This window comes from Gadus morhua, chromosome 18 (assembly GCF_902167405.1).
Source record: "Gadus morhua chromosome 18, gadMor3.0, whole genome shotgun sequence".
Lineage (NCBI taxonomy): Eukaryota > Metazoa > Chordata > Actinopteri > Gadiformes > Gadidae > Gadus > Gadus morhua.
The window spans coordinates 14,529,760-14,546,396 of NC_044065.1; the positions used below are offsets into that span (position 1 = coordinate 14,529,760).

General features: G+C 44.3%; 1 protein-coding gene across 1 annotated transcript in view; it reads right to left on the reverse strand.

Annotated features, from left to right (window-relative positions):
- Positions 1-4,428: 4,428 nt before the first annotated feature.
- kcnj12a (potassium inwardly rectifying channel subfamily J member 12a) overlaps positions 4,429-16,637 on the reverse strand; it is a 13,046-nt gene continuing 837 nt past the window's right edge. Inside the window, exon 2 of the mRNA XM_030341094.1 lies at positions 4,429-9,124. Within this exon, the coding sequence (XP_030196954.1) occupies positions 7,643-8,950 (1,308 nt within the window). The 5' untranslated portion in view covers positions 8,951-9,124 and the 3' untranslated portion in view covers positions 4,429-7,642. The remainder of the gene's footprint in view (positions 9,125-16,637) is intronic.

The window sequence follows — 16,637 nt, forward strand, 5'->3', positions numbered from 1 at the left end:
GTTCGTTTGTGTGTATGCATATATGTGTGTGTGTGTGTGTGTGTGTATTTGTGTGTGTAGCATGCATGCGTTTGTGTGTGTGTGTGTGTTTGATGGTCTGTAAAGTTTGTGTGTGTGCATGGTTGCTTGCGTGTGTGTGTGTTTGATGGTTTTGTGCGTTTGTGTGTGCATGCTTTCGTGTGTGTGAGTATGCGTTCTTGCGTGTGTTTGTGCTTGCGTCCATGTGTGTGTGTGTGTGTGTGTGACGTGTGTGTGTGTATGACAGGTTATGAGCAACGGGCTCCAATTGGCATGACCTCCCAGGGTGAGATGCATTAGAGAGACAGCCGCGCCGGGGCTGCCGGACTCCTGTGCGAACCCCGGGAGGCCGGAGATGGAGAGTGTAGACACTGCCTCTCGTCTGTTCCCATGACTTCACCACAGGAGAAAGAGACCATGGCTACTGCTGGTGTTGTTGTTGTGACGCCTCCTTTGTCACAAAGCTAGCTGAAACTTGTCTCAGTGCAAGAGAAAAATAATGACAAAAAAAAATCATCACAAAAGGACAATGACGTCCACGCCGTGCGACGAGTAACATCAAGAAGAAGAAGAAGAAGAAGAAGAAGAAGAAGAAGAAGAAGAAGAAGAAGAAGAAGAAGAAGAAGAAGAAGAAGAAGAAGAAGAAGAGGAAGAAGAAAAAGAAGCAGAAGCAGAAGCAGAAGGAGAAGAAGAAGAAGAAGAGGGACAGTTTTGCTGTTATTTGCATTGCTTGTGTTCTGTTAACTATTGCACAAGCCTATTGCGTCAGCAATTATAGTTTGTATGTACTATACTTTTTCCCCACTATATTAAATCTCTTTCGCTCTCTCTGATTCTCTCCCTCTATCGCTCCCTCTCTCTTTCTCTGGATCTAGAACTTTCTCTTCAGGGCCGGGGGGCAGATGAAGGTAATTACACAGGTCGAAAAGCGGGAAATGAGTGCGACCCCTTTCTGTGCCCTCAGGTGCACCGAGATCTGGGCTCATGAATCAGACTTGACTCAGGGATCCTACTGTAACCTGCAGTCCGGACACAACGCCATTGACCACGCCAACGACCACAACAGACATTTTGTGTTACGACATTACATAAACAGTTTTGCATTGCAGGTTTTCTCCTCACAATTATCCCTTTTTGGTCGTCTGCGTGATATCATCAAACAAGGGTCTGGTAATCCTTTCAATCAGTCGGTGCCTTCTCCATTTTAGCATGTATGATGTTTGTTTTAGTTTTGCATGCATCCATCAGATATCGGCTGGCGTTACGGCGGTCCTCACAGTGGTGGTGTCACGGTGGTCCCTGGTCTTGCTAAACAGCAGCACAATGGCATTAGCAGGAAAAGAGGAGTGAACCTGAGACCTAATTAAGGAGAAGTGCTCCTAGCTCTGTCTTGCCCGTGCAGCAGCTCCGCAGCTCCAGAAATAGCTCTACTTCAACACCACTGTCCGTCATTCGGGCTGTCACCACCAGCCAGAGACCACAGTAAGTATGATCCAGGGCTAATGAAGGAGGACTATATCGGGTCGGAGGGGGGATGGCGGAGAGCACAGCTAGGCTACGTCCGTGCTTCCCCCACCCAAGCACCACCGTCTCCAGCGCCATCATCAGTGTCATTACCCCTGAACCGTTACTCCTTTGTCTTCTTCTTCGTCTTCTTCTTCTTTAGCTGAGTCTTTTAGCAAAGCTTTTTTCGTAGCATAATAGAGAGGTGGAGTTGGTTTTGGGTCCCATCTGGCTCCATCAAGTGTTCCCTATCAGCCCCAGAGAGAGAGAGAGAGAGAGGGTTGGGTGTGGGGATGTGGGGGTGTGGGGCATTCCCAAAGGGGTTTGGGGTATCACACTCTGTTGCATAATTTAGGCAATTAAGAAGACATAATGAGTTTACCCTCGTAACTTTGTTTCAAGAAAGATAAACTGTAACAGAAACCACGGCTATTTTACTATTGAGTCATTCAAGCAACGTTCAGTGAACTCAGATGCAGTTCATTGTTAGGAGCAGCCAGGGGTAAGCCATCTTGGTAAAGGAATGCTAACAGGCAGGTGGTAAACATCGTCTACCCGGGGATCGAATCCAGTACCTTTTGACTCACTAGCCTATAGCCACTACTCTACCATGCCCATTACAAATTGGTGATCAGGTGTTCCGTTTCCCAGTTGAAGGAAATGTTTTCCTTAACATGAGATATTTCAAGCAGGGTTGTGTGATGTATTAATAATACAATGATTCATTTGGGATAATGCATTTCATGTTAGTCCACAAATGTCTGGGGAAATTCGCTGTTCAACATTCATACCTACAAATCATATTATATTACTGTATAGCTATTTGATGATCATTAATATATCAGTCTCATAGAAATAATTGAAGTCAGGGGGTGAAAAATCCATAATGATCAACAGATAACGGTTTGAAAATCAGCCCAGCATTCCCTTGAGCAACAATGAGCCTAGCAACCATATCTTACTCAGCAATATGGTTATAAAAGATAATATTTCACCCAAGCTTCCATTTTCCTTCATTTATTCATTATTTACCCTCTGTGAGTAAATCCTGAACAAAATGAAAGCCCTACTACTAAACACAACTACACCACACAAAGTGACTTTGAGACATGTGTGTGAAGCTGTAGTCATAAGAGGCGTGTAAATGAACCTATGAACTTCCAGCGATGCTCCACCTGATATACCTGATAAGATATCCTCGGAAAAAACAGCATGATCCTCATCTTGAGCTATTGGGATACACAAGGTTATACGTTTGATTAAACTGAACTGAACACCGATCGTGAGTGTGTGTGTTTGTGTGTTCGCACACACGCATCTTCCTAAATTACCAAGGATCCGTAACCTTTCACCCCCCTCATCGTAGCGCTTTGTCAGAGGATGCTTTTGCTTCCAAAAACACACCAATACCTACGTTACCTACGGTACCTAAGTACTGACAAATCCAAGCTTAACCCCACGCTGAATAAACCAAGTTACACCATCACCAACAAAACAGCATTCTTCATCAGCCAGCTGTTCAGGTGATCATTAAGACCCTCCGTCACTCATCCTGTTCCCCTGACCCCCACTGTGTGTGTGTGTGTGTGTGTGTGTGTGTGTGTGTGTGTGTGTGTGTGTGTGTGTGTGTGTGTGTGTGTGTGTGCGTGTGTGCGTGCGTGCGTGTGTTTGTGTATATGTGTGTGTATATGCGTGTGTGTGTCTGTGTGTGTGTGTTTGTGTGTGTGTGAGTGTGTGTGTGTGCGTGTGTGTTGTGCGTATATGTGCTTTTATTCATGTGTGTATGGGTGTGCTTGTATGCATGTGTGTACACTTGTGTATGACTGCATGTGTGTGTGTGTGCTGGGCATTCTGATACCAAGCCCCCCTATAAGAGCACACACAATAACAACAACAACAACAACAACAACAACAACAACAACAACATACACTATCCAAACCCTCCCTCTTGTGGGGTCACCAAGTGGAGCGATGGCTAACAGTGTAGCTCTTGACCCCTGTACAGGCGCCCGAGCTCAGTACAGCCACCGGCCTGCTACGCTAATCCCACATCTGCCTCTCTCAGAGGGGGGGGGGGGGCTGACCTCATCGCACAAACCTAAATTATTTAGCAAGACACTGTGCCCAAAGAGCTCTCCGTCTCTCACCCACACACACACACACACACACACACACACACATTTCATTGAACATTTTACATGCATGCCTTTGCCTTTTGTATGGACAGGATGGTAAACATAGAGAGGATTGTTGAAAAGAGATACGGATTGAATGGAGTAATGGTTCAAACCCAGGATGCTCCAACGGCCCATGCGGATAGCCCATTGCGGCAAGTTGAGCCATAATACACCATAAATATATATACGCTGCATGACAAGTATGTTGTCTATAATGATACATACAACAATTCTTTCCCACTCTTGGTACATCCAATTAGAGGCTCAGTGATTACATTTGAGGTCAGTAGACATTGAACCCCCCCATTGATCGTAGAGGGTCTGCTGTGGCTGTCTGGTTCGGCTCTCGGGGGCCAAAAGGCCCCCTAGCTCAATCGTTTGTTTGTGTGTCACGTGATTAATTGATGAGTCTTCTTGAATAATTGGCCCTTGTCCAGGGAAATAATACGCCTTGATCTCTCATCTCAGTTCACTGTTGTCATGGTGAGTTACTACCTCAGCAACAACCTCATCCATTGATTAACCAAGAATGAATTGAATATAAATGTTTCAATTTATCTATGAAATGTCTGCGCATCATTTTGGAGAAAAACATACGATAAAAAAGGAATGTGTGGCCATGTACATTATAAACACACACACACACACACAAATACATTTTCACACATACAGACACACACAGCTGTAACAAAAATGAAAATAAACAGATTCTTACTCTTACAATCTGGGCTTTAATGATTCAATAATTTAATTGACTTTGCATTATCGATTAAAATAAAAAAACACCAGCCATACATCTAAGCTGAGCATAGGAAGACTTCTACAGAGGTCAAAGTTTTACCAGTCATCCCTTTAAGAGAAATACTTGTTTAATCACAAGATTCTGTGCTGAAATCAAACAAAAGTTAATTTAATCAATGACACCCCGTGACAATAATAACATTTCTTTTGTCTCTCGTAAACGATTTTCTATCAACTGTGTCAGTATATAAAAGGATAGATATTTCTAACAATGTTTGATCTGAAAGTAAGACATGTAAGTGCTGAAATGAAAGGGTATGTCAGGGTTTCAGGTGGGTAACTTCACTGTCAAACTAGAACCGTTTTAAAAGTAAATAAATAAATAAGGAAGTATTAAACAAAGAGTTTAGATGACGCAGCATAGAAGCTGATGATATTTTTACAGTTTTTTAACACGATTTATATTTATATTTTTGGAATTGATACATAGGTTTTACACATCAGAACAAGGGGGGCCTTCCCAGAAGGCAGTGTTTAGGTATGGGGGTCAGAAAGCTATTTATTCAGGTTGAATGTTCATGTATTGAGCTGCATCCTAAAAATTAAAAAAAAGCAAAAAAAAGCAACATATCCTTGAAAGCATATCATTGAGATAAGCAATCCCTTTAAAATATAAAATATATATAATAAGGGGAAAATATGAAAGGGTTTTTTCAGTATAGCCTGCTGAATGACTTGAAATGGTTTCCATTATCTTTCTTTTTATAACTTTTTTATGCGTTTTGGGACAACAAGTAGACAAAGTTGTTGTTACCCAGGGAAGTGGAAATATTGAAATTCTTTAAGATGTGACACAAATAAGGCTCAGTGCATTTTCTGAAACAGCATTTGTGTATTTATCAGTGAATTGCAGCTGTTTAGAATCATGAAAAAAACTAAATGCTACTGACTATGCTGAGGACTAAATGAAGAGAGTCCTGGCATAGTTCATAGTAAACAGAATAAAACTTTCACATTTATTTTGAACTGCTTTCCATTTTCCACTAATTATAATTTAAATCCAAAATAAGTGTATGTTAAGGAAACCTGTTGAATTTGCAACTCTAAAAATGGCTATTTGCATTTCAAGTCATGCAAAATGAAAATAAATATTGTCAGTCCAGTTATAAAATTTGATATTCTTGTGTAATATAAGTGCACAAAATATTCTTCTTTGTGTGCAAATATCAAATACTGTTCAACGAGAAAGCCTATTGTTGTTGAGTTGTTACTTTTCAGTTGACAATTAGTAAACGGCATGATGTGTTGATAATTCTTTGATAATTCAAAATCAATACCTGCCTTTCTTATTGCTTAAGTATTCACCTTCCATTTGGAGCGTGTTAAGTTGTAGAAGCTGTGTATCTCCACCTCATGTTATCTTTGCTACACCTTTCACTGTGGGCTTCACTGCCAAAGGGATAAAGAGGTGGATGAAATGTGGCCTTGATTCATTATATTTGAATGATTCAAACGTTTCTAATGCCTTTTAAGTGTTCATAATCTCTTGCTCACTAATTCATTTGCGTCTCCTTTTTAATTCTAGATGTTTTATGGAAATAATAAGTAACGGCATATTGGCTGTGTTTTGTAACACAGACTATTATGAATTATTTTCTGCAATGCTTGAAAAATGAAGGTGTGCAACCATGCAGAAACACTGTTTCCAGAAACATCCGGCCATTTTGTATTCAACTTTTCTGTTGCGCTTGCAGCAAATTTTCATTAAAGCATTTCAAGTACATTTAAAGTTTATCGTTTGTATAGTCCTCTTCAAATTTTGCCTGAACGTAACCTGTGTAATATTTTAAGAAGAAACAGATTCATATTGTATTCATTCTGATGCATTCTAAAATAATCCAATAATGAATGTTCATTTAGGTTGATTTCTTCAAAATGGAGTAAAATATGTTTTTTCTACATATTCTCTTCAATTAGGCCATAGGCATTATTTTTCCTCACACCTGCTTCTTTCACCCCAAATCGTGCTCCAACGGAAATCTGTAGAATGTCTGTCCCCTGATATTAACTATATGCATAGATTTCTTTGTTTTATACAGGAGAAGAAAAATATGAAGTGTCATTAAAATATATCAAGTTTTATACAGTCTTTAATCCATCATCAGGAATGATGAGGAATTTTCTAAGGAACTCTGAAAGATTACCTAACCATCTTTTGGTCACATTCAGCTAGAAGAACAAATCATCTAGAAAACCTAACGACAATAAAGGTACATGTTTCAGGAGTAATACATTGCTTCGGTTTAAATATTGATCATGGTTTGTGTAAAAGCTATGTGTTTAGATGTTTGAAGAACTATAGGTGTTTGTATGCGATTGTATGAACCTACCCATGTTCTAATCTACTTTTTAGTATATGCACAATTATTTGGGTATTGTGTTGCCTGACCACTGAAAAGCGTGTACATGGTGATACAATCACAGGGTAATGGGTGACTTTAAATTGGCCATAAGGTATATTTTGGGAGATCATTTAAAAAAACGGTCAGATCGTTAAACTATACAGGTTAGGCAAATGATTTATACAGATTTGAAAAAAGTGCATTTGCTGTCACTCTTATTACAACAGTAGGTTTTGGAATCATAATTCACACATTTTCAATGTACCATCGAAACCGTGGCTTCAGTGATTTCCATCAATGTGCTTTGAGGATGCATCATGTCTATCAACACTATCAATTGTGCGGCCACGCCCTAAAAGCATGTTCAATTGCTAAGAAGTTTGTTGTTTCTTGAAAAACAAAAAAGATCCACACAATACATAACTTACCTAAGTAATGTATTTACAACTAATATTTGATTATACATTTATTTTTCCTAATAGATTTTTGATCATTCGACACTCTAAACTCAAAAATAATTGTATGAAAAAATGATTCAAGTTTCCATGAAGGAATAAGGTCTTTCTCCGGCCTTTTCCTTTGATTGTTGACATTCTCTACAACAGTTCCCTCCGCTGAGCACTCTTGGTCCCCCATTCCCTCCAAGTAGGTCCCTTCCCTTGCCCTCTTGTCCTACTTCTATTCAACTCTCTTCACAGTTGTCAGCTTTTCCTATGGCACTTTTGCATTGTTCTGCGTATTTCCCTTTTCACAGAGAAAGGTATCAAAAAGTCGACCTCCCCCTGGTCAAAGGTACATGGGTCATATTTCCGACTCTCTGCGGTACGACCTTTGATCCAACCCCCTGCTGGCCTGCAGCCGCTCAAACTCATGCCTACTGCTCCGGTCTGGACTGAGGTTAGCGAGTACCCGTCCTCCTCCCACTATGTCCTCCTCTTCCTCCTCCTCCCGGTTGAGGAAGGCCAGCTCGTTCTCGTAGCAGAAGTTGGAATTGGAGCTGGGCACCAGGAACTTGTTCTCCACGATGTCCTTGGCACTGCATCGGGGGGTGGACGGAACCTCGTAGGTCTTGTGGAAATGAGAGTAATCCACCTTGTAGACGTTCTTCTCCTCGAACAGGACCGGTTCGAACCGGTGGCCCCAGAGCACCTCGGAGGCCAGGTAGGAGCTGCGCGCCTGCGTCGTCATGGCGGTCGCCTCCACCATCCCCTCCAGGATCACCACGATCTCAAAGTCGGCCGTCTCGAGGTCCTGCTTGCCGATCCCAAACAGCGGACTCTCCTCGTCAATCTGGTGGAGAATGGTGATTGGCGAAACCAGGAAAATCCGATCCAGTCCCTTGTCAAAGCCCACGTTGATGTCGATCTGATCCAGGGGGATGTATTCCCCCTCGTCGGTGATCCGAGGTTTGATGAGCTGCGCCCTGACGTGTGCCTCTACTATGTGGCTCTTGCGCAGGTTCCCCACCCGCCACATCAGACTCAGCTTGCCGTCCCGCATGGCGATGACGGCGTTGTGGCTGAACAGCAGGGTCTGCGCTCGCTTCTTGGGCCTCGCCATCTTGGCCATGATGGCGCCGATCATGAAGCAGTCGATGATGCAGCCCACGATGGACTGGAAGACCACCATGAAGACCGCCGCGGGGCACTCCTCCGTCACGCAGCGGTACCCGTAGCCGATGGTGGACTGGGTCTCGATGGAGAACAGAAAGGCGGCCACGAAGCCGTTGACCTGCAGCACGCAGGGGGTGAAGTTGTCGTCCCCGGCGGGGTTATCCAGGTCCCCGTGCAGCAGTGCTATGACCCAGAAGGCCAAGCCGAAGGCCAGCCAGGAGAGCACAAACACCAGGGTGAAGACCACCAGCATCCACCGCCAGCGGATGTCCACGCACGTGGTGAAGATGTCCGCCATGTACCTCTGGGACTTGTCCTCCATGTTGGCAAACTGCACATTGCACTGGCCGTTCTTCTTGACGAAGCGGTTGCGGCACTTGCGGCGCGTGTGGATCTTGCCGTTGCCAAAGCCGTTCATGCCGTGCATGGTGGCGAGGCGGAGGCCGTCCTCCTCGGATGACACGATGCTGTAGCGGCTGGTTCTCCCTGCACTCATGCTCCAGTCCCAGCAGCAGCGGCAGCAGCACCAGCACGAGGGCCGGGCCCAGAGTCCCAGCGTGTGCGATTCAAGGGCCCCTCACAGCTTGGGCGGCCAGCCTCGCTTGCATCTCAGCCTTCCGCCGCCAGGGAGCCGGTGAGCCCGAGTGGGGAGCTTCGGTCCAACCAGGGCCTGCGGGCGGAGAGAAGGGGGGAACAAGAGGACAAGGGGCAATGAGTGTCTTGGACTGACAATGTGCTCGCATCACCCCATACCTGAGTATCAGATCTCCCCCCGACTTGAACCGTGAAGACTCTTGGTCACACAGAATATAGCAGGTTACATAAGTGTGTGGCTGTGTGCGTGTGTGTGTCTCTTTCACTCACACGTATACACACACACACACACAGACCATTGTGCCTGCCATGAAACGATTGAGAATACTGTATTTGAGTATTAGGTTGCCTTTTGGACAACCTGCGTGAGCAGGAGCCAAATGATTAACTTGGTGGTCCTCTCGTACTGTTATCTAATACTCCCACTCAAAATGAAAGGGGCATTTGTGTAATTTTGGCTATCCTGTTAATCTTTATAATTATCCGATTAATCTGTCTTCCAAGTTTAAATAATTGTCATGCAGGGTTCAGACGCTCTGTCAATTGTCACATTTGATCAATCTAACATTTTGGTTTATAAAATCACATTATTGTGTTAAACGCAAGGCACATTTGAAATAATATCAATGTGTTTGCCTGACGATTATTAAGTCCTCCTCATCCAAACAGACAAACAGACAAGCAGGTGTCTGTTGTTTCCCCACTCAAATTATAGTTCTCGGCAAACCTAATCTGCCCAGAAAGGTCTGGAGAGTTTCTGCAGTCACAGTTGATTACCACTCCAGACTGTAATTGCTTGAATAAATGATGTATTCTAATTGTGGCTGGTAGTCCTAATACCATAGTCCACCATCTTGTTTCTTCTATGCTGCTAACAGTAACCATTATTAAGTCAGCAGTTTTAATTTTAGCTTTGATAGTATGCGCTGATTTGAAAACTCTCTCTGAATCACGACAATATTTGAGGAGAGATCGCTGTCATCGTTAAACTTATGTCCAATCAATCAACAAATAGCCAATGGACAGCTGTCGGCAGCTGATGGAATGCTGGCAGGTCTATTTTCATTCCTGCAGAACCAGAACAACTCTGACTCATCACAATCCTATATCGTGTTTACACAGCCTGATCATTTTCTATTCCACATCTCTTTGTTTGCATTCCGTCTCTTTCAAAAGAATGATAAAAAAAACATTCTTTCAAACTTTGTGTGACCTACTTCTTCAATTCTCTGATCAAATCGGTTTAGTCTACCGTCATATCAAATTGGCTTTTCTCCAAAGGCGGTAAAAAGCTTGAAGGCCTCTGCATGCAATATTGTTTACGATAGACTTAACCTCACCTTATCACTATGCATCAATGATAAAAAACAGGCTTGTTTAGCGTCCACTTTCTAACACACTTTCATGTCCTTGCTTCCCCTAGTCGGTTATAAGGCTTGGAGCATCAGCTGATTCCACATCCTTGATGCAGCATCCTCCTCCTCCTCCTCCTCCTCCAGGAGCATCGTGTACCATACAAACGGGGCCCTGTCGAGGGCCCTCGTCTTTGTTGACCACGGCTGTGTCACTGACAGTGCCGATTTCATGGAGCCACTTATGTCACATGACGTTTCCTGCCATTTCTCTCCCTCCCCCCCGAACGTCAATTTATAAAAGGAGGTTGGCAACCGTGACTCAACTGCCAGCAGCCAGTCAGACCTCCAACTGTTTTAATTCCCTTTAAACTCCTTCGAACCGCATGCCTTGCGCCATATTTCCTCAAGGGATGCGTGGAATGTATTTTCTTATTTCCGTCTTTAAATTAAAATCGGGCGAGACATCATTCTATCACCGTAGATGTGCCACAGAGTTATTTCCGCCAATGCACGAGTGACTGAGACACACAAGTCCGTCAGACTTGTAACCTTGGCGGTCAGGGTTTGTGTCTACCGTCAGCGCGTGTGTGTGTGTGTGTGTGTGTGTGTGTGTGTGTGTGTGTGTGTGTGTGTGTGTGTGTGTGTGTGTGTGTGTGTGTGTGTGTGTGTGTGTGTCTGTGTCTCGGTGTGCTTATCAGTGTATGTTTAATCAAGCCCCGGTGGGACTTGGTGTTTGCGTGTCACTGATTCCGGGGGTGTACAAGCCCAGATGTTGCCCACTGCGTCGGGGAGAGAAAGAGAGATCCAGAGTAAAAAGAAGCTGGACTTGTTTGGCCTAAATCCGAGCGTTTCCGTGACGACTTGGCCAGGGTTCTTTCCTTCTAGCTTTTCCTATTTATTTGACCCCATTCTGTACAATTTATGGTGTTATTAATCACAGTGTGAGGATGGTCCCTCTCCCATGGTGCCACATGCAAGCTGGATATGGAGATGGATCTCTCCCCTGTGATGTGCCCCGTATCTCACACACGGTAGCTCTGGAATGTAAGGCTTACACAGCGATAATATGGGGAGAACACAATTACATGTCCCATATGTGTGTGAATGCACACATATGGGACACACACACACACATTCACATGCGCAGACACAAACACAAAGACAGACTAACAGACTAATAAGATCGATTAATTGATCACACTCTTTGGGTTCAAATGTCAACTTTGTAACTCAAACTCAGCATTGCTATACTCCCTCTGTTCCAAGGTTAGCAACACTATTGAACCATAATAGTTATGGTTCAATAGTGTTGGTAAGCAGAGAGCAGCGAGAGTATCTGGGGTTCAAGAGTAACCGGGTTAGATTCCCGTCCTGAGTCGGAGCACAGTCTACACGTTCCCTTCACCCCTGAGACATGCTGGGCCACGTGCTGAAGCATCAATGGGCCAGTATCTCCGCGTTACCCTACAATACACCCTTTATTAGGCGTGTACTAGCTTTGGATCGTCTCTGGTTACTCTAGATCACTGTAGAGAGATAGAGAGATAGTCATGCGTTCTCCTATTGTTTGTCTCCCATGTTCATACAACAACAACAGTTGTGATGCTAGGTTTTGTATCAGGTTTTGGCTCAATCAGAAATGCACTGTATGTATCAGATGTTTTCTGTTTTTGTCGTACGCCATACTGTCTAAAACGCTGCACCTATAGTCTAGAACATTGTGGAAAATCATCAGGTTCACGTTGGAGGTGTCTTTGACACTAGACCAATATCTTCTGGCTCCCGGAGAGCTTTTACCGTCAGACCGCATCCCCAGGTTCAGATGGGCTCACCCTGAAGGACTGACAGTCCATGATGGGCAGTGCACTCCACCAATCCCTGGTGACCCCCTGTCTCCCCCACGCCCATCCCCTCACTCACATGCTGACCCTTGAACCCCAGCCCAGTGGACTGGAGTGACGGACTGGTCAAGAGCCAGCAACCAACCAACCCCCTATCAACCAACTCATCTCGGCGATTTGGGAGGACAAGCAAATATCGACAGCTTTCAATAATAAGCGCTCAAGAGGTCCTCCTTGTCCCTGTTGCACCTCAGTAGCTCACTTTGTGCAGAGAGATTGACTCATGTGTGCGACGGCTAAAGGACTAGCATCACAAGTGATGCTATGACAAGCTGAACAACGCCACCACCGCGACTGCACCCACATTGTGTTTTTCGGAGCTTACCAAAAATGCTGATGTGTCATTAGATACCCCCCCCGCCCAACACACACACATATGAACTTCACTAATTGCAATTTTGTTTTGTATAATTTCTTGTGAGACTGATATAGCGAGCCGAAGTGCCCCCCAGTGAGTGGTTCATAGTAATATCATACTGTCCGAATGCCAGCTGACCTGGGCTGGATAACACTGCTCAGACAGACCTCAAGGAGCGTTCATATCAACTTCACAGGTGTAAATGGTTTCCTTCGTCTACATGCATAGTGCATACATGCAGCACCCCAAACAGATTACTAAGTGCCCCAACACCACTTTGCTGAAGTACAGCGGTGTTGGGTTGTCTACTGTTCTGTTGAGCTACATTAAAAGGAAATAAATGCTCTGCTCCACGCTTACCAACATGAAGAAAAGGCATCATTAGAAGAGGCAGAAGTTGCAGCCCAGGGTCCATCAACTGTGCTGTTACACGGCACTGTAAACGTAATTACGCCTAAGCAGGTTGGGCTAATGCTCATAATCACAGACAGACCCTGAAACCAAAGGGGCGGGGGTGACGATGTCATGCTTCAACTACAGGTTTTATTCTCCTTTCTCATTGCTTCCGATGCCGTATGCTAATCCTATGGGGAAAGCCACTGCCTGGTGGACGACAGACGGCGTGGGCGGAAGAGAGGTCTGAGGGCCGGATAACAAGTTGGGGGTGTGCAGCTTTGAGTGTTTTATGTGTGCGTCTGCAGATGCCTGGATGTTATAGCCGTGCATCGATGTCCTCAGCATGAACCAACTCTAGTACCGCCGGTAATGTGTGATTAGCGAGCGCGCACCGCAGACCTCAGAGACCTAATTTTAAATGCAGTGTCAAATGGGAGCGTTGCACAAGATGAGCTAATTATACTCTGGAATAATATCCCAGAATGTACACGGTGGATTGCAGTGATCGCGTTTTTTAAAACAGTTTATTACGGAAACGTGTGGCAGTTATTCGAGTTCCCGAAGTATAATGGAAAAGCCTGAAGTGTTATCAAACGTTAACGGCGGCTGTGAAATGGATCAATGGACGTTACTTGGTCTGGGTGGAATCCTTGACGGGTCGACCCAGGCTGAACATTGACCTCTCCGGGAGCAGTGTCACTTGATGAGAGGGGCTTGAAGAGTAGATGTATTCAGTGAGCTGCGGTGAGGTTACGTGAACGCAGGAGACCATGTTAGAGAGAGAGACCTTGATGTATGCTGGAATAAGAGAGTGATTCCTTGAGTACTCAGAGACTGACAAGGAATGAAATCGAGCTTGGTCACGAAAGCGGCGTGTAGGCCAGTATACCTCCCTGATCCATTGTGAATGAAGTGCCACGTGGAGTCCGGTTTCACTGTATTTTCCTATAGCTCACAACAGGGGAGCTCATCTGGTGTCCGGTGACGGGACAGATAGTTTCCTATAGAACGCTACACCACTCTGCCTAGCTGCCATATTGGATATTTGGGGCGGGGGTATGGCTCCATTGTACCACTGCAGAAGAGAGAATCAAATGCGACATATGCAAAGATGCATCTGAAATCTACACACCCAAGGGGAGGTGCATATATATAACTTGCCATACGGGTGTTCGCCCTGAGATCACACCTCTTCTCTGGATCACAGAGATGTCGTGCTCCACGTGCAGCAGTCTATGCATATGCTGTTGATGTGCGCAAGGAATGAAGAAACTGCTGTTACACATCAATGTAATGGAACAGAACTAACTAACTAGTTCTGCCATATAACCACAGAGACATTTGTAGGATTTGTTTGGAGCAAATGTGTATAGATCACAGAGAGATCAGGGTGAGTCTAGTCTAACACACGTGTGTATATAAAGCCACACGCTGGCACTGTGCTGTGAAACAGAGTGGGGGGGACGGACGCTACTTGTGGACAACGTCTTAACTACCTTTAGTTTAATCATCCTTTACGACTCCCAAGGTGAAGTATTCCTAATCATAAAGTCACAGATGTCTAGCAGAACTTGGCACAGGGCTCCCCCTTTATTGAAAGGCATTTACAATTCCATAGCAAATTAAACGCCTATGTATGCAAATGTGAGGAAACATGAGGTGTGCGGAGATACCCCCATCATCCCTCCCCCAGCGTTATGCCGTTATATTATAAGCCATTGCACGCAGTGTTGCCCACTCTTTTACCATTAAAGTAGTAAGCACAAGCTCTGAGAGTCGCCAGATGACGACTCATTTGCATATTCATGACGTCGTCGCATATTAATTGGCCTTAATCTAGGAGAGGGTGTCAAGCGAGGGAGAGATCTTGAAAGGGAGATAGAGAAATATTTTGCCAAATAAATACTGCAGGGACATCGTTTATTTTCAGTTAAAAAGTTAAAAATATATGTTTCCAAAGGGAGGGAGAAGATCACACGTACTATTTAAATATTTGCCAGATCAAACTAACTAATCTAGGCTACAAGCTATTGGGAAAACCCTCATCCAGAGGTCCGGAAAGAAAGAGTGAGAGAGACAATTGACCTATCAGTGCTGAATTCAAGAACATATATTATTCTATATTTCCCCTTCACCAAGACAAAGTTTGACAGTTCATCTCCTAAACTTCTTCGCTGTCAAAATGAAATCTCTGAGCCAGCACGATGCGGTTTTACTGCCTGTGAACCACTTCGTGACCGAATGGGTTGAGGGTCACATGGGAGTTATTGTCCAACTGCCTTTCTGGCTCCTCAACGATTTTTATCACATAAAATGACGCATAAGGTCAAGACTTGTTGGAAATTACGAAACAAGGATGTTGACAGCTGTCCCTCGGCTTTTGTTTTCGGTACTTTGACAAACTCGGGCCCGTGATGCCCCAAAAGTCTTGGCATGACTTGCCTGCTCCGGGGAATAGTTCACGTCAAAGCGAGGCTCTGTTAGGAGGATCTCTGTTACGGTAACATCAGATGCAAACCAACGCATGTGCGTGATATAACAGCCTGGTCATAGCAGAGGCGGTGCGCCCCCAGGATTCCCCAGACCGGATCCGAGGCCTCGGACGCGGAGCGCAACAGCGACGAGTCTCGATGAACGCCGCTCACCTGCACCGGAGCCCATGCAGACGGGAGGGCCCAGTCAGAAACATGTCACTTTCTTCATTTCGATCCAAAATATGCATGCCGCTATTCCACTCGCTATCGGAGAGCGCATCTCTGTGATTAAGAACACACCCCCATCTACCACCGCATTCTTTGAAATTAACTCTTCTTGTCTGGACTCATTAATATTCCTTGCATTCTGAATGAAATGACGATGTACATTCTGCAGACGTCCCCCCTTGCTCTCAGGTAATCAGGTGCTTGCAGAATGAGGTTGATTACATCATTCCTCGGTTGCGAACGCCAGCTCCACCAAGAAGCACAATCCCTCATTTATTATTATTTTTCATGAGATTTTGTTAGATATTGTGTCCTTGCTTATGCTTTCCAAAAATAATGTGACCAGTCCTAGTTTATTTATTAAATTTTGCTTCATATTAATATAATACAACTCCTTGTACGTGCCCTTGTTTGACTTGTCTTCACATAATTAATGACAATGATCCGATTTCTGCCTTTGTGCTATTTTCTTTAACCCTGATAATATGTTGATGCAACTCTGCAATGGTTTGATTTTAGGTTTTGAGCTGAATACCTTGATGTCTTGGCTAGATCTGGACAACAAGTTTCAGATCAGACCTCCTGCATTCTTGGGAGACAGACCGCAGGATCATATTTAAATCGTTTCCCATCTTACAGCTCGGAACTCATGCCACTCAAAAAAACGTTTTACAGACAAAAACAAATTAACACGTGCCCTGCAAATTCTGTTTTGATGTGTCTGATGTATTAAATCACATGTTGCAGACCAGTAGATCTCAATTACACTGGACTCAGCTATTTTAGTATAACATATTAATCATGGGTCCTGCACAAGCTGTCATAAAACAATAAAGCCTTTGCATCACATTATGGGCCGGTTGCCCATCATACACAT